Raw genomic sequence first — 23186 nt, 5'->3', positions numbered from 1 at the left:
GTCTTAACACTTTTAACACTGAGACAGGGCGGGGGGGGAAACAACAAACAATGAAGTTGTTTTTACTTGTTCCTTCTAGAGGCTGGTCTCAGTGTCTGGTGTTGACTTAAGGATTAGTGTTGTGGAGTCCAGCCCATAATCCGTGAGGGACACACCTGTAGTGGGCAGTATAAAGAGGCTGGCTCCACACAGGAGCACATGGACCTGCAGGTGGAGTGAAGATGAGTCCCTGTGTTTGTGTGTGTGTTCTGCTGCTGCTGGCTGTTTGTCAGAGTCAGGCTCTGTATGTCCCACCCACAGAAGAAGAAGCCATGCCCCCTGAAGATCTCACTGTAGACATCAGCCAACAGATCCTGACCTCCAACAATAACTCAGACGTGTTCCTCCTGGACGGTGACCTGCTGCCTCCCAAAAACAGAAACGCCATGCGGTGCTCCTGGGGCCAGAACTGCCTGTGGCCTAAAGGCTCCGACGGCCTGGTGACCATTCCCTACACCATCAACAGTGAGTTTAGCAGCTATGAAAGAAACCTGATGGACCAGGCCATGCAAGCCTTCCACAGATACACGTGTGTGCGCTTGGTGCCTCATCAGAGCCAGTACGACTACATCAGCATCGAGAACCAGAGCGGCTGTTTCTCATCATTTGGCCGACAGGGGGGCCGGCAGGTGCTGTCTCTGAACAGACAGGGCTGTGTGCACCCAGGAGTCATTCAGCACGAGATCAACCACGCCCTGGGCTTCCATCACGAACAGAACCGCAGCGACCGCGACTCCTACGTCACCATCAACTGGAACAACGTGGACCAGAAGATGGCCCACAACTTCCAATTAAAGTCCACCAACAACCTGAACACCCCCTACGACTACTCCTCCATCATGCACTACGGAAGAACGGCCTTCTCCATCAACGGGCAGGACACCATCACCCCCAAACGCGACCCCAACGTCTCCATCGGTCAGAGACAGGGCCTGTCCTTCTGGGACGTCCGGAGGATCAACATGCTCTACAGCTGCTAGAATGTAGAATGCTTCTGTCATCCAGCTTTAAATGTGTGTGATTTTGTAGAAAAGTGTAATGGTGTGGGTAAATAAATGAAGCAATGCAATGAGCTCATTTGTTTTTCTGTATTTGGGGAAAAAAAAAAAAAAAAAAAAAAAAAAAGCAATCCTTTAAAGTACATAAAAAAATATGTATTAGTTGCCAAATAAAGAGACCATCAAGTGGTTAACAGATTAAACTACAGCTCTTGGTGTTTTTGGTGAGTAATGGGTGACAGCCGCCTTGCTTCCCTCAGTCTACCCCAGGACGACTGTGGCTACAACTGTACCTCACCACCAGTGGGTGTGAAATGAGTGAATAATGCACAAAACTGCACGACTGCTGAGTGTCTGGTAGCACGTTATATAAAACTACTGCATAATATGAATATTATTATTTAGTTTGCAGCAGGATGGAGGAACTAGAGAATGTGTAAAAGGGGATATTGGTGCATCAATGTTTAACACATAATCACCATTTTACCTTTTATTTTGAAAATGCTATAATCACGAAAAACAAGGTATTAACATGATTAATTGGTTTCAGCTTCGTTTTTCAGGCTCTAAGTCACTCCCCCTTCAGAGCGCTATCACAACACAATCAGTGTACATGTCACTCATACATTTTCTGGACATGAGGTTTGTGAAGTTGTAGTTTATTTTTTTGTATCCTGCTCTTGTAGCTATATTTAGGAAAAAACTGCTGTGTGTGTTGCATAGGCTTGTGGGCTGATCCTCACTTCAGATATGTTTTTGATGAGGAAATGATGGGTACAATCCTTTAAAAAGTCTCTATTATGAGAAAATAACATGAAGGATTTTGCAAAATGTAGTCCCCTAAAATAAAAAAGGCAGCAATGAAAATTCTAACACATGGATCTATTCGTCATTTGTGCTCTCCTCTCCCCTGTGCCTCCCTGCGCTCTCGCATTGTTGACTCTCTGGCGCTTGTATTGTATTTGGACGTGTCATGTTCCCATCACAAACACACCTGCTTCGATTGGCAGCTCTAAATTAAAGTCACCGGCTGCTGCGAGGTCTGCGGTAAATGACTGCTTTTCTCTCCCCGCTTTGAGTTACCGCGACAAAGAAACTAGGAACGCATGCTGACATGTTGTAAAGCTGTTGGGCTCCACAATGCCACAGTGCCGAGCCTGGAGTGCCCTTGACACCACATCGCTAACAACCAGCTTCACTGACAGCTCGGTGCCCGCGGGCGAGAGGAGGTGAGCAGGCAGCCAGCGCCTCTGCAGAGGAGGCAGGAGCAGAGAGAAGGAAAGCTCCAGCATGCTATTTTCAGGAGCGCTATGGATTGATTACATCATTTACAAGACGCAGTCCCCGCCTGTTCTCACGACTCAACCTTTGCCCAAGCAGAATGTGGAGTCTTACATGGAATTGGCATGGTACAGTCAAACTTGCATCATGTGACTCAATATCTGTGAGGCAATATAAGACTTCCTAATGAACCACCTACAGAATGTGCAGGCACGTATAGGGTCGTTTTAAAGTTTTATTTCATGAGTGTTTGTTATAGTGAATAGTGAAGGGTGAATTTGATGCCAGATGCCCTTTTTGTTTTTAACGGTAACACTTTATAATAACTACACCCTCTTTAGCCTTAAGAAAGCATGAACAAAGGCTTAATTAATAATGATTCACGCTTAGTAACTACTTAATTACTACCTTAATTCGCACTTGCATTTAATTTGCCTGTGCTGTAAATAGTTACTCATAATTATTTCATACACAATTACTCATGAACTAATCATTTGAGCATTTATTAATCATTAGTAAACTGTGAGAGAAGGATTTACTAATAATACAATGCAATGATAATTCAGGCTGTTAGTTAAGTCTTTTTGAGAGCTTTTCTAAAGTGAAGACAAATTATGCTTTATTAAATGTTGACTAAGCTAAAATCTTTGTTCATTATTAATTAAGTCTTTGTTCATGCTTTATTAAGGCTAAGTAAGGCGTATTTATTATAAAGTGTTACCTTTTTAACAAACTGTGAGTGGAGGATGGAGGTGTAGTTTTGCAAAGCAACTGTTACTGTTTGAAAAGTACAACAATCAGCCTTGAAGTTTTCCTCATTCTCCTTTTGTGGACAGGCCTCATGTGAAAGCTCAGATCCTCACTGAGCTGCAGAGATGCACTAGCACTGATTCATGCTTGGCTGCAGGGGCTGGGGTTTAGGTAGAGACCATACAGATCCAGTATTGGGCACGTTACTTTGAAAAAGTAGTAGTTACTTCACACAAAAAGTTACCAGTTACTAGGGAAAATACAGCATTTCTTTTTTTTCCCCACACTAGAACTTTTGAACAATTGCTGTGGGTTCCATGTTCCGCAGTCACACCTGCAGAACCGAAACGTGCCATGGTCGATGACGTCATCACATGGCGCTGTAGAAATTTCTGTTAAATTGTGAGACCGATGTGAGTCCTGTTGCGACATGTGTTCCCCCGTGAGTTTATGGAGATAATCACAGAGCAGAGGAGTGAGGACAGCCGGAGAACTTCTGTCTCTGTCACAGTCCTTACTGAAGGTAAAAGTGGATTTGCCGTGTTTTTTTGGAGCGGACTTTATTCTGTTTTCCTCGTATGAGTAACACCAGCGCACACACGGGGCTCATGTAGTGAAGTCTGACGACAGCTTCAATGAGCAGCTTCAGTAATGCGCAGTAACAGCGTGTTGGTAACAGTAACAGCGTTGTAACGATAGAAAAAAGTAATTAGTTAGATTACTTGTTACTGAAAAAAGTAACACTCTTAGTAACAGCATTATATTTTAATGTATATATTCCCATCACTGTTCAGATCAGAGAGAGGCATTTTAGGTTTAAACTAACTGGATTTTTTATTTCAAAATGTAGTGTTAGTGATAAATGTTGGAGAAAGTGTGGACTTGTGGGTGACCAGACTCACATATTTTGGGACTGCCCCAATATAAAACGTTTCTGGATTAATGTTAAAGATGTTCTACAAAATATATTGGCTGTGGACCTGTTGATGGACCCAAAGATATTTCTGCTTGATATATTCCCTGATGGTCTCTCTCTCTCATGATCAGTGCTTTCTGCTGCATCTTCTTCTGGTGACTGCAAGAAAAATGATCACGATCTATACTGGCTGAAACCTGAAATACCACCTGTTGAACGGTGGTGTTACGGCCCCAGGCCTTAGTTCTAATATTTCTGCAGAGTTCTCTTGATTCCTGCTGCACGAGCCCTGGTCCGTGATTGGTGGGGCAGGTCGACGCCCACCTCACCTGCAGCCACCGCCCCCTATTTAAGGAGATTACCAACACCTGTTCAGGGCTGCTGGCCTTGGTGGCCAGTCTGCCATTTTGTGTTTCTGTGTATGTAGTTTAGTCTCGTTCTGTTTTGTGCCTTTTTTGATTTGGTCACTCGATTCTGTTTGTGGGTTTATGTGGTTTAATTTGGGGAACTTGTGTTTAGTTTAGTGTGTGTCCCTAAGTTTTACCACTCGTTTTTGTGTAAGCCTGCGTGACCCCTTTTCTGGCACAAAACTGTTTATTCTGTTGTTCTGTTTCTTAGTTTAGGTTTGCTTTCTGTATATTTTTAGTCTTTTGTTAATTTACCTTTACATTCCTGTTAATTAAACATTATTTAATTTATTCCATTTTACATCTTGGTTTTATTTTTGTTACTTCCCTCACCCCAAACGAGCTGGGTTGTCACAAATGGATATAAAAAATCAGACAAGTTTATACAATGAAGCTGTTAACGGCTCAACTACAGCTCAAGGTGCCAACTTTTGAAAAGAAATGGAGCCCAATTATTGACTTTTTGAAATAAGACACGTATGCCCTAATATGCCTTATTTATGTTTTTTTTTGTTTTTTTGTTTTGTTTTTGCAAATTTTTATTTTTATTTTTTTCTCTTTTGTGTGAAGGCCCAGTCTCAGGACACTGTTGATGTGAATTGATTTGTGGCAATAAAAGTTAAAAAAAAAAAAAAAAAACAACTCTAACTGGATTTATGCAAGACTTTCTAATTAATAATCTCCTAGTAAATACCAAATTATAAATTATGACATAAATAAATGAAACAATATGTCCAATTTTGTGTGTGTGTGTGTGTGTGTTTGTCCAATGATCCTAAGGTTGGCGGTTCGACTCCCACTCTCAACATAAACATCACTGGTTGAGCAGTCAAATCAGTTTGGCTGGTGTGATTCCAGCTCCCGCAGATGAATGATGCCATTCTGTCCTTGGGCAAGACACTTAAAGGGACAGTTTGGACATAGGGCATCATTTCCTCGTGATCCAGAGTGTTGGAGACGTGTGAAGACACTTTTTAAAAAATATTCCACCCAGTCCTTGTATTTGCAGAGGTCGCTGGTGCTAGACTAGTGCATGTCAATGGCCATAGTTATCCTGCCACTAAAAACAGTCTTACCCACTCCAAAAAACACCCCAAAACAAATCTATTATTACTCCAAACTGTCGATGTGAATGTCTGTGTTGATAGAATAATGTTTGAAATAAAACTAACCTTGCATCGCATGAATCGCCGCATATTGAGGGACTATTTTCTCATATATCAATCCGCCACTGCCAAACTTTCTATCAGGAAGTACAACTCACTGCTGCTGCTCAGACATAAATCCTTCAAATGCAAGGTTGTTTTTTCTTCTAAAATGATTCTATCCACACAGACATTCACATGGACAGTCTGGTGTAATAATAGATTTGTTTCGGGTGTTTTGTGGAGTGGGTAAGACTGTTTTTAGTGGCAGGAGAACTATGGCCATTGACATGCACTAGCCTAGCACCGGCGACCTCTGCAAATACAAGGACTGGATGGAATATTTAAAAAAGTGTCTCCACACGTCTCCAACACTCTGGCTCACTAGGAAATGAGGCCCTATGTCCAAAATTCCGAACTGTCCCTTTAACCTGTGTAATGTCTGTGTGAATGGGTGAGTGGTTCCTTGTTCGAGTGCCTTGAAACTGGAAAGGCGCTGTATAGAAATGTGACCATTTACCACGTCAGCAGGGGGCGCAAGGATTCCATCTGCAGCTGCACTGACTGAAGCTTTTACGGTAAAATGATACTAAAAACAATTGCTCTATGACAGATTTGTTAATTGCATCCTGAATACTTCTGGACACCATAACAACATCATAAGAGCTTTAAAACTCTTACTTTAAAGGACTCATATTACACTATGTTACAAAAACACACATGGAGTTGTATTTTATTTCATTCACACATCTTTAACGCACAAACCCTGCAGATTTAGGCTTCATACACTCCACGCACCTTCACCAGAATCATTTGGATAATTTCAGCCTTGGAATTGTGACTCTCTACAGAACAAAAGGTAAAAGGAGCTGCTAACTACCATTACATGACATCACAAGGTGGAACAGAGCATTTTGAGCTTCGGAGATGTTGACAGACTAATGACGAATAATTAATGAAACAGAACACAACTCCAGATATGTTTTTGAGGCCGTAGCACCATGACAACATGAATTAAAGCTCAAAAGAGTCCATTCTGCATACAGTATTTTTTGGACTATAAGTCGCTCTGGAGTATACGTCGCACCAGCCAAAAAATGTGCAATGAAGAAGAAAAAACATATATAAGTCGCACCGGACTATAAGTCAAACTTTTTGGTGAAAATTTATTTTATAAACTTAGAGACGAGGGACCGACATTGCATCTTGAAAGTCAAGTTCTAGTAATAACACTAGAACAGAGAACAACAGACTGTTAACGTCACATATGAACAGTTCTTCAGATAAACTATAACATAAACAACAGAACAGAACAAGTTTACTAAACTCTCCATCTCACTCCAAATCACTAAATCCATTCAATTCTTCATCCTCGGTGTCACTTCTGAGCAACTCCACGACCTCCGGAGGTAAACAGAGCGTCGCTTCTTCTTCTGTGTCGCTGTCGTCAGACTCAGCATCAGTTCCAGTTAGAATAATTCCAGCCTTTCTGAATCCCGACAGGATAGTTTTAGTTGTCACTGAAGTCCAAACTTTGTTGATCCAACCAGTGACTTCCAGGAAAGTTTCCTGTTGCATCCTCCCGGTTACCGTGAAGCTGTGTCCTCCGTCCCCGCCTTCTGCCAGTCCCTCACAAGTTTCTCACTCACTCCAGCCTTTCTTTCTGCTTACCGTTTTCGGCTGAATAGTTTCACTACTTGCAGCAGGACAGAGGCTCTTTCTGCAGGAGACATGTGCAGTAGAGTGAAGTGACAGTGGTACAGGAGGAACAGGAGCAGCAGATACTCACACACAAGACTCTCTCACCACTGTCAGTGTCAAAATTTTAGTATATAAGTCGCACTGGAGTATAAATCACAGGAAAACATCTAAACCATGAAAAAAAAGTGCTACTTATAGTCTGAAAAATACGGTAATATAGGAACATTAACACTCTCAACTTTATAACTGTGTCAAACCGGTCAAGTGACTAAAATACATACTTTTCTTGCTGTACCAATGTCCTATTTGCATGTTGTATTGAGAGGCAAATTAGTTTGGCAGCTTTAATCCAGCATATTTACATTTATTTACTACAAGTGTTCATTAAAGTGCATTGTTGCTATCAAATAAATTACTATAAAAATCAAAATCATGTAGTTCCTTGGTCCAAAACTTTAAAAGTGCAGACCTGAGTCAATCATAACTCTTGTTCAATAAGTGGTTAAAACTGCTGAACCTCAGGAGTGGTTTGAGTTCCTGCCAAGAACGTGGACATGTGGTGTGGCACTGGGCCAGCTTTGTTTTCACCAGACTCTTGTCAAACTTCTCCACTGCATTCCAAACTCACTGTCGTATGTGGAAAAGACTATAGACGAAAAAGTGTTATGGAAGAAACTAGTGTTGCCTTGATGCATCTGCACACTGGCAGCTCTGACAGGTGGACTCTGCCTCAGTAAGAGACATTTCCAGCCTCTTCAGTGATGTGGAGCCATTGTTACATTTACTTGAGTACATTTTCTTGATTTATTTTACCTGAATGTACTTATTAGAGTAACTTTCAGGCATCATGCGTCTCCTTTTGCTTGTATTTTTGACAGTGTAGTACAGTAGTGCAGTACTTTTACTGGAGTATAGAACTCTCCTACTACAAAAGTTTTATGTTACAAGAAAACAGCTTTATATATTTGATCAGCGGTTTTCAAGAGGTGAGGCTCCCCTGGGGGAGGCACCAAGGAGCCACTGGGGGGACGACACACGTGGACTAAACCAGGACTGAACCAGGACTGAGTGTCAGGATGGACCATTGGGTGACCGCGGGCGAAAGGACCAGGATAGAGCTCCGTACCCCACGGGGGTAAGTGCAGCCGTCGCCTGATCACACTGCAAACACCCTGCTCCACAGGCTTGGTGTTCTCCCTTTCACTCAAGTCCATGATTAGTCCTGGTTTAGACCTGGTTTAGACCTGGTTTAGTCCTGGTTTAGACCTGGTTTAGTCCTGGTTTAGTCCTGGTTTAGTCCTGGTTTAGTCCCTGGTTTAGTCCTGGTTTAGTTCTGGTTTAGACCTGGTTTAGTCCTGTTTAGTCTTTAGTGGTTTAGTCCTGGCTTTCCTGTTTAGTTTAGACCTGGTTTAGGTTTAGTTTTAGACCTGGTTTAATTTGGTTTAGACCTTTAGTTTACTGGTTTAGACCTGGTTTACTGGTTTAGTTCTGGTTTACTGTTTCTGGTTTAGTTTAGTCCTGGTTTAGTTTAGTCCTGGTTTAGTTCTGGTTTAGACCTGGTTTATCTGGTTTAGTTCTGGTTTAGTCCTGGTTTAGACCTGGTTTAGTCCTGGTTTAGACCTGGTTCTGGTTTAGACCTGGTTTGGTTTAGTCCTGGTTTAGACCTGGTTTAGTTTAGTCCGTTTAGACCTGTTTAGTTTATCTGGTTTAGTTCTGGTTTGGTTTAGACCTGGTTTAGTCCTGGTTTAGTCCTTAGACCTGGTTTAGTCCTGGTTTAGGTTTAGTCCTGGTTTAGTCCTGGTTTAGTCCTGGTTTAGTCCTGGTTTAGTCCTGGTTTAGTCCTGGTTTAGTTTAGTCCTGGTTTAGTCCTGGTTTAGTCCTGGTTTAGTCCTGGTTTAGTCCTGGTTTAGTCCGGTTTAGGTTTAGTCCTGGTTTAGTCTGGTTTAGTCTGGTTTAGTTCTGGTTTAGTTTAGTCCTGTTTAGTCCTGGTTTAGACCTGGTTTAGTCCTGGTTTAGTCCTGGTTTAGTTCTGGTTTAGACCTGGTTTAGTCCTGGTTTAGTCCTGGTTTAGTCCAGTTCCTGGTTTAGTTCTGGTTTAGTCCTGGTTTAGTCCAGGTTTAGTCCTGGTTTAGTCCTGGTTTAGTTTCTGGTTTAGTTCTGGTTTAGACCTGGTTTAGTCCTGGTTTAGTCCTGGTTTAGTCCAGGTTTAGTCCTGGTTTAGTTCTGGTTTTCCTGGTTTAGTCCTGGTTTAGTCCTGGTTTAGTCCTGGTTTAGTCCTGGTTTAGTTCTGGTGACCTACTGATGTTAAAAGTCGCTTCAGTTCGGCGTGAAGTTGGAAGTTATTTGCTGTTGGAAAAATCATTTATGAATGCACCTTTAACAAAAAGCTGTCTTTACCTGCTGTAAGAGGAGACTCACATTCACCCAATTTGAAAAACCCTGTATTAGACGCAGACACGAGTACCAAGACTCATTATGACCTCAAATACTCGGAACAGCAACAGTATATCTGTACTGTTGTTCTAAGACATGGAAAACTTAAAAAATAAAAAAATAAAAAGCGATGGTTCACTGTCCTGCATTTGAGGCTTAAAGTGAGGGAATTTACTTCTCTAAGGATATGAACTGCTGAAACACAACTTATTTACACGTTTTATATCTTTCACTTTTGTTTTGGACCCTCTGAATCTCCTCTCCCTTTGCTCTCCATGCTGTGTCACTCCCTCTTCAGAGCACTATCACATCCCTCTAATAAAACTGCACATCGCATCAGGTTTGTGAAGTGACCGTGTACAGTTTTGTGTTATGTTTTTGTGTATTTATGGAGAATTCGAGTCGTGTGGGAGCGTGGGTGACATAGCCTTGGGCAGAATCTCACAGATAATTACTTACAGATTATAACTTGGTAGAAAGTGTTTTTTTTTTACATAATATCCCCGCTTTAAATACTATAAAATAAAACATCACTTCTGAATTTGTGCCATCCTTCATACAGCGACTCTGTCTGTAACATTCGATGAAAAACATACTGAATCTAAAATCCTATATAAAACAGCATTTGTGGAACCATTGGATAACCGCCGTGAATGTCCCAAAGTTCAATTAGACCAGATTTTTTTTCGGAAGCAGGGGCCAAGCGTCAGCCTCCTCCGAGTGCTGCTTTGATGCGCGACCCACTTTCCGCCTTGTTCCGTGACGCTATTAAATGGAACGCTTTCTGTGGACATCAATAAAAACTCATTCAGAGCACAAACACGGACGCGACGCGGGGAAATAGCGCGGGTTTCTATGGCGCCGCACAAAGGCCACGGGCGCCGAGAGGAGAGGCGGTAAACAAACAGGCCGCTTTTTCATTTGCGACGCTGCGCTTTCAGTCCGCCGCAGTGGCATTACGAGATGGATGACTCCTCACCTCGGCCACCTTCTCCGAACAGTCCATCTGGAGCTCGGGAGTAACAAGATTTCACAGGATTTGAAACTCTGAAATGCCTCACAGTGTATCGTCTGAAAATAGAAAATGCTGTTAAAAAGAAATACAAGCGGGCTGTTGATGATGGAGCAGTATAGATGTGCTTTTTCTTGTGTTTGAGCACTAAAAAGACTTTGAACAAACGCAAGGGAGGCATTAAAAGGACACTTGTTATGCAGAGTTTACCTTTTTGAGCTTCTGAGATATAATGTTGTCCCCTTATTGTACTTTGCTTCATTCGTGCTTGTTTCATAAATCCATTAATCCAAAACTGTCTTCCCTTAGTCTCTCTAAAATTCTCTACTTGCACATTGTCCGTTTAGTTGCAGCACAGAAAAATCCTGCGCAGTTTCGTCCATAAACCTGAGGTTAAAATGTGTTCACAACGGAGCCATGCCTCACGTTACATTGCATTCAAGCGGATAAGGAATTACTTAGGCTACGTTCAGACTGCAGCCTGAAGTGACTCAAATCCGATTTTTTGGCTTCTATGTGACCTGTATCTGATCTTTTAATGACAGTCTGAACGACACAGATGTGATTTTTTCAAATTCGACCCAGGCCACTTGGATATGTGCTCCTGAAACCGATACATATCTGATCTTTTGACATGCGACTTCAGTGTGAACGGCCAAAGCGCATTCATCTGACCTACACGTTATCAACAAGCCACAAATGTCACTATTCTGTGCTGAAGTAGGCGAAAATTGTTAACTCTTTCCCCCCTGGACGCCTACTAGGAACAACCCATACATATGTTACTAGGGCTGCCCTTAGAGCATAACTGCATAAAAGAAAACAGACTTCCACGAGTGATTTCAGGGCAATTTTGGTTCATAATCGAGTATAAAGCCCAGATAGTTTGTTGGGATATCGCAGGACTCCATACAGACGCATCAGCGGCATTCTCATCTTCGTAAGATTCACTCTCTGTAAGTCCGTCGCTGTCGCTGTTTTCCACTTTATAATCACCCTCATCATCACTTTGAAATCTATAAAAGTCACTTTCTCTAAACTTATCCATAAAATACGTCCGCTCCTCATTATTTCTAAAACTGTGCGCCGCAGCGCCGCGATCTTTCCATTACACGTGTTTCGTGTTGTGTTTTTTCCGGAAGCTACCATCGTCACTACTTCGATTAACTTCGGAAAAAATCGTCGAAAACATATCCTTGAATCCTATTGGTCAGTCTAGTGTGGGTTGTAGTGGCCCCACCTATCACAGTCTCTGTTTAAATGTGAAAAACCGAGCCGTTTCTAAAGGTCGTCAAATCACGTCTTTAGTGATACAGCGGAGGTGTCAAAAGTCGTCTTCATGGGGGAAAGAGTTAATGAACTCCGTGTCACTGAAGCGAAGCACATCACCACTCACCACTCTTGGCTCCGTCTCCACATCCACACGTTCCTTTCAACGGACGTCGCTGCCGCTGTCCCACAAAACACCACGACCAAAAACCTCGTCCTTCTCCTTCTCAATCTCCTCCTTAAAACAAGTAAGTTGTTCATGTTCTGGCTCCGGTACGAGAGTCCATGTTTGGACAACTTCCGTAAACACAGGCGGTTGACGTCGTCGTGTCTCCAGTGCGCATGCGGGAAACTTTTGGAGATCACATACAAGTTGCATTTAATTGGGAATGTGAACGACCTCGCAAATACATCGGATTTCACACAAAAAATCCGAATTGAACGATAAGCCCTGCTGTCTGAACGTAGCCTTAGTTGACTTTATCATTGTTCGTGTTTTATAAGTCGCAAACCTTCGTGACCCAAGTCAATAGATATTATTCGTAAATTACAAAATAAAGTGCTTCACATGCAACAGAGAAATTACAATACAATAATTAAAAACAACAGCAACCCCCACTCCAGTGTTTCATCCAGATATAAAACAATTTAAACAGAAACATAAAACTCAAACATAAAGCTCCTAAAGGTTATAGTAAAAATAAAAATGGAGAGCTAAGATCAGATGGAGACTAAGTAAAATAGTAATGATAATTTAATTCAAAGCAAAATATAACAACAACAACAACAACAATAACAATAAATTTAAGTTAAAATAGGTAAAAGTTTCAATTAAAAGCTAAATTAAAAAGATATGTTTTGTGTTTACTTTTAAAGATATGAACACTAAAAACTGAATGACGCTTCACCGTGAGTTTTAGTTTGGACTCTTGGGACAGTTAAAAGATGAGACCTGAGGACCTGAGAGTCCGAGAGGCTCATCTGATATAAGCAGATCAGTTAAATAAATAGGACTAAGACCATTAAGAGCTTTATAAACCAATAAAAGAAGTTTAAAATCTACCCAGAAGCTCACAGGGCCGTGTCTCTCTGAACAATTAGTATTACTCAAGTTTTGAACAATGAACCAACTATAAAAGGATCCATAAGTCGCCTATTTGGACATTAAATGCAGCCCATTTCTTTTTCTTTTCAACATTCAATTGAACCAGCAATATGAGTACAAAATAGTCAATAAAATAATTACAAAAAGATTAAACATCATACAAACAAGTCTTAACATTTTAACATTTCTTATCATAAAGGTGGACCTGTGTGGGCGCAGCAGCAGATCAGACACTGCATTCAGTCTGTTTCATGCTTTGTCTTCATTTTTGCGAGCACAGAAAATCCCAGTTCACACATATATGTAGAAGTGAAAGGAATAAGCATAGAAATACTGTCGCCGAAGTGGTTTTTAGACTGATTCTGCGTTTTTTTTTTTTTTTTTAACAAATTGCAGCATATTTCTGCCATCCTCCCACGTGACAACGAACTAAAGCTGCTACAACGATGACGCGGCAGATACACCTATGACACATTTGACGTAGCAGAAAGCGCGTCACATCCACCCAAGCCCCCAGGTTCCAAAATGGCCGCCCATTCAAGTCAATGGGCCGAGCTCAATGGCGCATGATCCCAGATTAGCCTAGCATGGCGAGGTACATCCGGTGGTTGTGGGCCGACCGAGCATGTGCAGTAGTGCTCTTTTCTCCCACGGGCACACGCGAATGCACGCGACCACACGCACGGAGCGCGGGCTCGTGTATCACGTGATCGCTTTGACCAATCAGAGCAAGAGGAGCTAGAGCGAACGATTATAAAGTGTTTTTTTAAGACAACTGAAGGATTTTGAGCGAGAAAAAGTTTATGATCTAAAAATAAGTAAAAATCGCCAACAAATCCGATATTTTTGAAAGCTGTAGGTGACCGGTCAGACGAACACGAGCAGTTTGTGATTACATTGCCTCTATGAGAAAAATGTTGTCTCGACCCATGGGACTTTTTCTGCTGACGTTCCAGTGAGTGACCACGACATCAACTGGAGGCAGCTACAAGCAGCAATACTGTATCCAGTTATTTTAATAGATCCATGCATCCACCCCACTCCCCCGCTTCACTGCCTCCGCCCCGCCTCCACCCTCCACCCATCGACAATTCCCACATGAACACCTAAACAAAAGCGACAGCATAAGCTACTACTAGTGTTTATTAGTACTTTATCAAATCAGTAATGTTCAGCTGATGTCGACGCGGTGCTTGAGCTTCGTGCTTCTCAAAGTCCTCGTACGATTCCAGCTCCAACACATGCGGCTGAACGCGCTGTATCTCCATGATGAATAAAAGTTTATTCCTACCACTATCGGTGCACGTCTGTCTCCCCCTCCCTCCCTGAGATGGCGGAGGAAGGGCGGCTCACTCAGAGTCTACGTCACGTTTGGAGGGCGGAGCCTGTGCTTTCTCAGGACGGGCGGGAGGAGCAATAGTCGGCCTTTCATAGTTCCTGGTCTGTGACTGTCTCCAAGAAATCAGTAAGATTTCATAACTATTATGTAATGGATGTTCCAAAACCCAAATTGTGCTTGTTTATGTGCAGAAGATACAATGTGAAAAGAGTTATTTTACATGAGATTTAAACTATTATTATGCGTAGATCCTGATTAATGAATGACTATTTAGTTATTTATTAACAATATGCAACATGTAAAGAATGATCCACGTACCTATTTGAGTTAATTGCACATAAACAAGCCATGCTAGGAAGAGATCTCGCAGCATCCAGGCTAACAAGACCAAAAAGAGCCACCCACAGAGACAGCTGGTGATTTTTTTCCAGCTCCAGTGAATAATTAAAGCTCGTAGACACCACACACACACAGGGTACACACAGGGGCATTGGAGGGGAGGAGGGTGAGCTGGTTTAACGCATCATTATACCTGTTTGTCCAAGAGAGGCCCTGACCATACAGTTCTGAATATGTAAAGAAACATTCAAATCAGCGTTAAAGGAAGCTCAAGTTCAGTGAGGGTCATGTTCCACTGCGGTATAATGAATATAACGCAATATGGACATGCGTTTTTCCTGCGATAGGGGCTAAGCTTTCCATAGATCTGACTTTGGCCATGTGCCCTGCTCTTTTAGGAAATCTACAGGCATAGCTACAATATCAACAGGCAGACTTCCAGAAAAATGACATAGAATAGGGTGACCAAACGTCCGTTTTTCCCCGGACATGTCCGTATTTTGCGTCCTGTCCTGGGCTTCCGGGTTTTTTTTTTTTTTTAAGTGATGCAAATGTCCAGGTTTTCATTACAGCTCATTGGGGGCATTAAACTGAGTGTCTTTTGTAGCGTCTGTGACTCAGAAGGAGCGAGACACAAACAGTCGGTCAGCCTGCAACATACCGAAGCACAAATGCGCATTTAACAATGACTTGTACAAGAAATTGTCAGTTTTCCATCCTGGTCGGGACAAGTGTGAGTCCATTTGCACAGGTTGTGAGGTGAGAGGACAGTGTCCCTCGTTTATCGCGGGGGTTACGTTCTAAAAAATAACCCCTGATAGGTGAAATCCGCGAAGTCGTCAACTTTATATTTTACAATGATTCTATCTGTTTTAAGCCTGTAAAACCCCTCACCACACACTTTATACACTTTTGTCAGACAGGACAGGTGCAACCCTTTTTGCAACCTTCTTAAAACTTACTGCTGCTGTCGTCCATTTTTGGAGAGCTCCAGTACAGCACCGCACCCACGCAGTAAAATACCGCACCCGCCCGATAACCCGAGATTATATCAACACTATTGCGCTGCCTACGCCATGGACTGAACTAAGACTAAACCAGGACTAACCCAGGACTAACCTCGGACTGATTGCAGGACTAAAAACTAGGACTCACCCAGGACTGAACTAGGACTAAAACAGAAGTGAAACAGGACTCACCGTCGGGACGGGCTCGGAGGCGACAGCAGGAGAAAGGACCGACGAAGAGCTCCGCACCTCACGGAGGTAAACACGGCAATTGCCCGATCGTGCTTTGTGGACAAACTGCTCAGCGTTCTCTCTTAAGTCCAAGATTAGCTGGTTTAGTCCTGACCCACCCGTGTGTAAAAAAAAAAAGAAAAGAAAAAGAGACCGTGAAAGGTGAATCGCGATATATCGAGGGACGATTGTAGCTCAGTGTCGAGGCCCCACCTCCCACCCCCGGTAAGGTGTCCGGGTTTTCACAAATGGAAATATGGTCACCCTAACATAGAATACCTCTGGCTTTTTCATAAAAAATCAAAAGAAATTACTCCAAATCTCTGTTTAGCCAGTAGGTGTCACTGTTGTCATGTTAAGTAATGCAGTGGTTACTTCAGCGCGGGAAGGTACACGGTTTTCTCATGGAATTGGAGCAGTGTTTTAAGAGCTAGTTTCAAGGTAAAACGTATTGATTTTAGAGTAATCGTCAGGAAAGTCTTGAATTTCAATGACAAATCTTCATAGAGAAAGAGAGAGAGAGAATTTATTGATCCCGAGGGAAATTCAAGGTTTGCTGCAGCAACATTTCCACCGCTCTGCTCAGTCGCCTTTGTGTCTCACTCAAAGGTCTCAGTGCAGTTTAACAGGAGGACTGGTCAGCAGATATTGTGTCAGGGCAGTTTGAGGAGAGGAAGAACCAAAAATGTCCCTCGTCTGTGTCCTGCAGTATCACAGCAGTGTCCGGTATCTGCTGTTTCAATGGTTCATTCCCTGAACCTCTGGCAGGTCTTAGTATTTCTTCCAGAAGGTCTTTTGCCACATTTCTCTGCCACATATGGTGTAAAAAGCATGAAGTTATGCTGCGTTTGTTTCACTTGCTTCAACCGTTTTATTGTTTCGTGTGTCCGACTCGGAGAAAAACGTGGACGCCAACCGGAAAGCTGTTGTTACTTTAGCAATGGCCGAATACCAGGCCCCAAAATGTGTTTCAGCTACACAACCTTGAGGAAGAATTCAGCATAAACAGTATAATTCCATATTTTAGTGAAGTGAAAGCATTGATGACGTGTGATAGTCGATCATTTTGGCACATTAGCTAGCAGGAAATGCTCTAAAAACATGGGCATACCGACTACCCACAGGCATTAATACAGACACAGTAAGGTATTGCAGTGATACAGACGCAGTAAAAGTATAGCAGTAATACGAGTGACTGAAATAGTCATTTAGGCTATGTCCACATGAAAACGCTCCTGGATTTGTTTCTTTCAGGGTTGAAAAAAATTCCCGTCCACACACGTGCCGGATCAGTAAATATTCACGTCCACACGACGACGGAGAACTGAGTGAAAACAATGTAATCCATCTGCCACACCTGTATGTGGCGCTGTTAACAATGATAATAATATTTAATAATGCAAATCTCACCACCACTTTTTAAACTTTAAGGTCATTTAGCCAATTTTCGATGTATCCCAGAAATATAGCCGTTTTGTTTTGCAAAAGTTAAACATAAGTCACAGAAAGAACACTCATATTCCACTGAGTCGTGTCCTTTAGTCCGACAGAAGCTGAGAGCACATCAGCGCACAATAGCGAGCTGTTTTTGAGCGCTTGGTTTATGCAAATTAGCCATGCAGTTTTAAGTTTCATATTAGTGATACATGGATTCGTGTCAGTGTAAACGTAATCTTTGTTATTGATCCATGTGAGTAATCTGCTGGTGTGTGTTGTTAGTATTGGCTCCAGCAGCGTGTCTCGGTGGCAGGGTGACAGGAGCTGCTCCTTAGGCTACACCTGTCCCATTTTGGCAACACTCTTGCGATCTGTGGAGGCTAGTTTGAGGGCTGCAGGCTTCCCTGCATCAGAGGACTCTGGCAATGATGACGTCATCGTTTTCCAAAAGCTGTGGTTTGCTTGTCCATGTGACAACGCAACGCCGGCATTCTCAGATTTCTCCACTGTGGAACCTGTTCTCAAAAAACGCCGGCTCTGTGTGGACGAAAGGCCAAAACAAATACAAACTTCACTGTTTCGACCAAAAAACATTGTCATTTGGACGGGCCGTTAAACCACCAAAGCCTCCAAACGCAATGAAAAAAGTTCATAGTTTAAAGTGACACTGGGGGCAGTCGTCTTGGATTCTGTCTTGCATCTTGCCCGATCTCCTCCGAGTTCTTCCGAGTCCCACAGTCCGAGGAAAAGGGGTGTGTCAGTGTGTGTCTCCATGGATAAGAGAAAAACAAACAGTTCATTTCATACATTCCAACAATCCTTTATTTGTGCAACTGCACGTGGTGCACTTCTTAGCTGCTTAAAATCCCATATGATGTTAAATGCAGAGTCAAACATAAAACATAAATCTGCTGAGTCGTTCATGTAGGAGAAATATCGAGCTACTTGGAGGAGTGAGGGTTCAATACAGTTTAAATGGAATTAAGATTTAAATGGTTAAAATTGTACTTTTGTTTATGTACCAATTTTGTACACTCTGTGAAGCCTTAAGTTATGCCACACAACCACCACTTTTCATGGGTGACGATGACAACAAATGGTACTTTTGGACAATATACTAGTATTTCATTCACAATCCAGTTTGGGTTAAGTGTGGTTCATGTTAGAGCACAGGCACAGCTGAACCTACTGAGGCTCTGCAGAACTGAGTTAAGAGAAACAAAAGACGAGTCAGGGAAGTCTCCCCATCATTTTTAAGGTGAGTTGAAGTTTACTATTATACAATATGAATTATATATACATTTGAAAGTTATTATAGGCCCATGAGCCAGTCTCTGATGTCTTAATGAACAAAAAACATTTTACTCTAACAAAGACTGAATTATAAAAAGACTGAATAAGTATGTGATATTAATAGACATTCAGATGACACTTTAAATACAGAATTACTCAGATCCTAAATGCAATTCAGTATTTCCAATTAAACACTTAAAGCTTTGAAATATATTTTTGAACGTTACACACACTCATTTTGGACGAGTGTGTGCGTTTGTTGGTGGTTCTATCAGTCTACCCCAGGGCAGCTGTGACTTGAAGAAGAAGAAATTAATAATAACCACATTGTAAAAGCATCCATAGTTCAATACAAATGTAAGTCAATATTATAACAATTCATTATTCAATTATAAAATCTAAAACAGTAGCTATTTATCAATTGATTTACAAGTCTGATTGCTCGGCCCTAGAACTGAAAGCAGAACTAAGTAACTTCGAACAACAGAGCTTCTGCTGCTCCCTTATGAGAATGCAGTGTCAGAGAACAGTCTCAAAAGCACTTTTCTCTAGGCAGCATAATCAAATAAAAAAAACAAATAATGTTGCCAGATTCCCAGGGGAACCCTCCTCATTTTGGGGCGGTCATATTGCGAGGCTGTTTTTCTGCACAGACAGAAGAGAGAGATGACAGACGCTTCAAACATCCCCAAAAAAAAACATGTTTAACCATCACATGGACTTACAAAGAGGTTTAAAAGGTCAAAATGTGACTTAGTTCAGCTGAAGTTCTTCATTCAGCCCTTGCTTCACTTTTCACATGTTTCTCTTGAATCACGCCGCTGAAAAGAATAATGGTGTTTATTTTGTGTACAGCTCTCCCAAAGCCAACACCCATACAAACGCGTGTACATTCACTTCAGCAGAGCGTCTTTAATGAAAAATACCCAGTGGAGCGCACACGCCGCCTGGGAGACATGTGTTTCTGCTCCCCCACTGTCAGACATACACGCGTACACTCCCATCATGCACTGCAGCGGTGTCACACAGGATAATGGAGGAGGACTAGAGCCACACGCTGCACAAACACAATCTGAGCTCTACTTCATCACGCAGTCTTGGCACTTCCTCCACACTTCCTCTATACTTCCTCTTCCAGATCATTTCCTTCCACTTCGGATCAGACTTATTGCTTTGTGTTTGCTCCATCTCCAGTCTCACTCCTCTCCTCTGCCTTATCAGTCTGAGGACTTAAATTATTTTTATTCAATGGCCTTATTCTATGCACTGCTGCACAGAGGCTGCCCTGCCCTCCAGAGAGCTGTGACTCCTCAATGTTTATATAACAGAAGTTGTTTTATCCTATTCAAATTGATTTTTTTTTTTTTTTAAATCAACCTCGTGTCCAAATGAAAAGAACAATATATCAGATTTTGATTTTAAAGTTCAGACACATGGCCCATGTCTCAAATCAAATATAGCTTTTACTACAAAAATTTAATTTATTCTTAATTACAAAAACATTGGACCTGATGACCAAGTTGTTTACGTTAAAATTTAGTGTTTTTTGGTTCTCAAGATGATTATCCAATCAGAAAGCAGAATGAGCCTCATGTGAGTCTCTCATTTGTGTTGCCAGTTTCAGTGTTGAAATCCAGTTGGTTTAAATGTAAAATGTCTGTCTCTGATCTGAATGATCTCTGCCTAAACCCCAGAACAACCAGTCATGACTCACTGAGGGGATTCTGGAGGTTCTGAGCTGTCCATGACCTGTTTACTCAGAATAAACCCAGACCAGGGGCCTCATTTATAAAGCTTGCTTACGCATTGTGTAGGCGCGTTCTACGTCAACCGCGGGATTTATAAAACTCCCACTATGTGCAGCTCTTTGCTTATCTCTACGGCAGCTAGGACCCTGCCGTACACAAGTCTGAAGAGACAGGGAAAAAGCAACACTCATGAACAGAGAGATTGAGTTTGACCAGGAAATCATCAGGGAATTCATGTATATTAAAAAATTACGTTCAGATTTGTACATTTAAGCAGAGGTTTGCCGAAACACGGAGATGGGCTGTTAATTTTACTCATTATTCTCGACAATATTACACATTTGAAACTGCACACTCTTATTCCCGGTGCAGCTCTGAGTCTGCACCAGACCTCTGCAGACCTCTTTAGACCACAGTCTGTGGCTGTGATCCAACACAGACAGATCTATAAAGCACAGGTTGCAGGTGGAGTGCGCACGGAGGGTTTTCTAAATTTGGAGTTTGCGTGGTGCACGCCTCTGGTGACCACTGGGATTACGCTCTTGCTTAGGAAAATTCCTGCACAGTCCTTTATAAATGAGGCCTCTCTCCTCATAATAAAAAAGTACATAATCACTGACTAATCAAATAAATGCACAACACAACATGAAGAATGAAGAGAGGCCCTGATGCTGGTTATTTCCCTCAGACATGTTCATGAATCGGGATGAACTGATCTTATCAATATCAATGGCATTTATCTGAGCATATTATCGATTCAGTCACTTAATGACTGTCTTACTGATTAATAAAAATGTAATGTCATTTTATTTATGTCATTAATTGGCATTATGATTAACTGCAAAGTATATGCATTTAAATATTGTAAAACTGCATTAGAAGCTCAATTTGAGAGGGGCACGTGTAAAAAAAACTATTCATGAACATACTTGAGATACATACTTTATTAAGTTTATCTGCATTTACCATTTACCATCTGCATTATCCTAACGAGATCTATTGCAGCCAAGTTTGAGAATCTTTCTTGTACGGCTCCTGCAGACCAGTTAAATCAGGAAAGTCCAGACTATGGACCGGGGGCCAAATGCGGCCCTCAGACTCAGTTTTGTTGGTCCTCAGGCACAAATTATCAAAGACATTTTTTTTTTTTTTACTGCAAATTCAAATATTTCTACAGTTAATCTTATTACACAGTGACACGGAGATAATTTAGACCTTGTGTTTTAAGACTTTTTAAAGGTTGTGGCACATTATGACATATTTAATAATAATATGTTGCTATATGAAAAAAGTTTGGACACCCCCGAGTGAAGTCATGGTTCAAACAGAGAGTGGGAGTGTGTTTATCCATTGAAATAAATAAATCAAATGTCGCACTACAGTAATAATAATGTAAACCTGTTGTTATGATACCAAATACTGTATGTTTTTAATTCAAAAAGCTCTCACTCGTGTTACCTGCTCTGCTTCTGTGCTGATTCTCGTGTTGGTTCGGCGTTTGTCTGGATAAAAATGCATAAAACCCTGAAAGAAAAAGATCTGGTTGTTTTAAAAAAAAAAATTGATCCAATTCCAACCATTCACGTCAAGGAACCGCTCGTAATAAAGCTCCATCACGATAACTGCGGTGTGTCCGAGCGCAGATGGGACCCGCGCTCGTAATGTTCTTTGTGTGATTTTACCTCCTGGTCTGAGTGGCTTTGGGGTCACGCGCCGCTACACAGAGCTGACGCGGTGGCCCTGGGCGAGGCTGGGTCACTGAGTGTGGACTATTTTATCATAATGTGTCCGGGGGCTTCACACAGGAACGAGGAAGAGGAGGAGGAGGAGGAGGCACATTTTCCAGGTCAAAGCGCCCACGAGAACGGAACACGCCGACATTTGGGCAAATCACTACAAGAGGTCCAGAATGTACCAGGACACGCACGCAATACTCACAGGAAAAAAAGCAAAGCGATGGCGAAGGAGTTAAGAGTCAACACAGATTCGACGGGGAACTCAAAATGTTTCAGTAATCTAGCAATCTCACAGCAAAAACTAAAATCTAGCCAAGTGAAGACGACTTGAATTAAGAAAGTTTTATGATGATTTGAGTAAATTTCACTTGACAAGTAAAATGATCTGCCAGTGGAACAAGACTTTTGTGCTTAAAATATGAAAATATGTCTTGCTACACTTAAAATAAGAGAAACAACAACTCTTTAGACTTAAAATAAGAAACTAAAAATAATATTGCTTGAATTAAAGGGACAGTTCAAAATTTTCGAAGTAGGGTCTCATTTCTTTGTTAGCCAGAGTGTTGGAGACGTGTGGAGACACTTTTTCACTTTTTTTTTTTTTTAATTCCATCAAGTCTTTGTATTTGCAGAGGTCGCTGGTGCTAGCCTCTTTGTGTATTAAAGGGCCCATCTCATGTAAAATAACATTGTATCTTCTGCACATAAACAACCACAATTTGGGTTTTGGAACATCCATTACACAATAGTTATGAAATCTTACTGATTTCTTGGAGACAGTCACAGACCAGGAACTATGAAAGGCCGACTATTGCTCCTCCCCCCGCCCGTCCTGAGAAAGCACAGGCTCCGCCCTCCAAACGTGACGTAGGCTCTGAGTGAGCCGCCCTTCCTCCGCCGTCTCAGGGAGGGAGGGGGAGACAGACGTGCACCCTGATAGTGGCAGGAATAAACTTTTATTCATCATGGCGATACAGCGCCTTCAGCCGCATGTGTTGGA

General features: G+C 41.9%; 1 protein-coding gene across 1 annotated transcript; it reads left to right on the top strand.

Annotated features, from left to right (window-relative positions):
* Window positions 1-221: 221 nt before the first annotated feature.
* LOC110164006 (high choriolytic enzyme 1-like) lies at window positions 222-1019 on the top strand. Its single transcript, XM_055159293.1, has one exon. The coding sequence runs from the start codon at window positions 222-224 to the stop codon at window positions 1017-1019; it is 798 nt and encodes a 265-aa protein (XP_055015268.1).
* The last annotated feature ends 22167 nt before the right edge of the window (window positions 1020-23186 follow it).

Source organism: Boleophthalmus pectinirostris, unplaced genomic scaffold (genome assembly GCF_026225935.1).
Source record: "Boleophthalmus pectinirostris isolate CB_2022bp ecotype Guang Dong unplaced genomic scaffold, ASM2622593v1 HiC_scaffold_23, whole genome shotgun sequence".
In the NCBI taxonomy this organism is placed as follows: Eukaryota; Metazoa; Chordata; class Actinopteri; order Gobiiformes; family Gobiidae; genus Boleophthalmus; species Boleophthalmus pectinirostris.
Note: the sequence above shows the minus strand (reverse complement) of the source record. Positions and strands in the feature narration are given on the sequence as shown.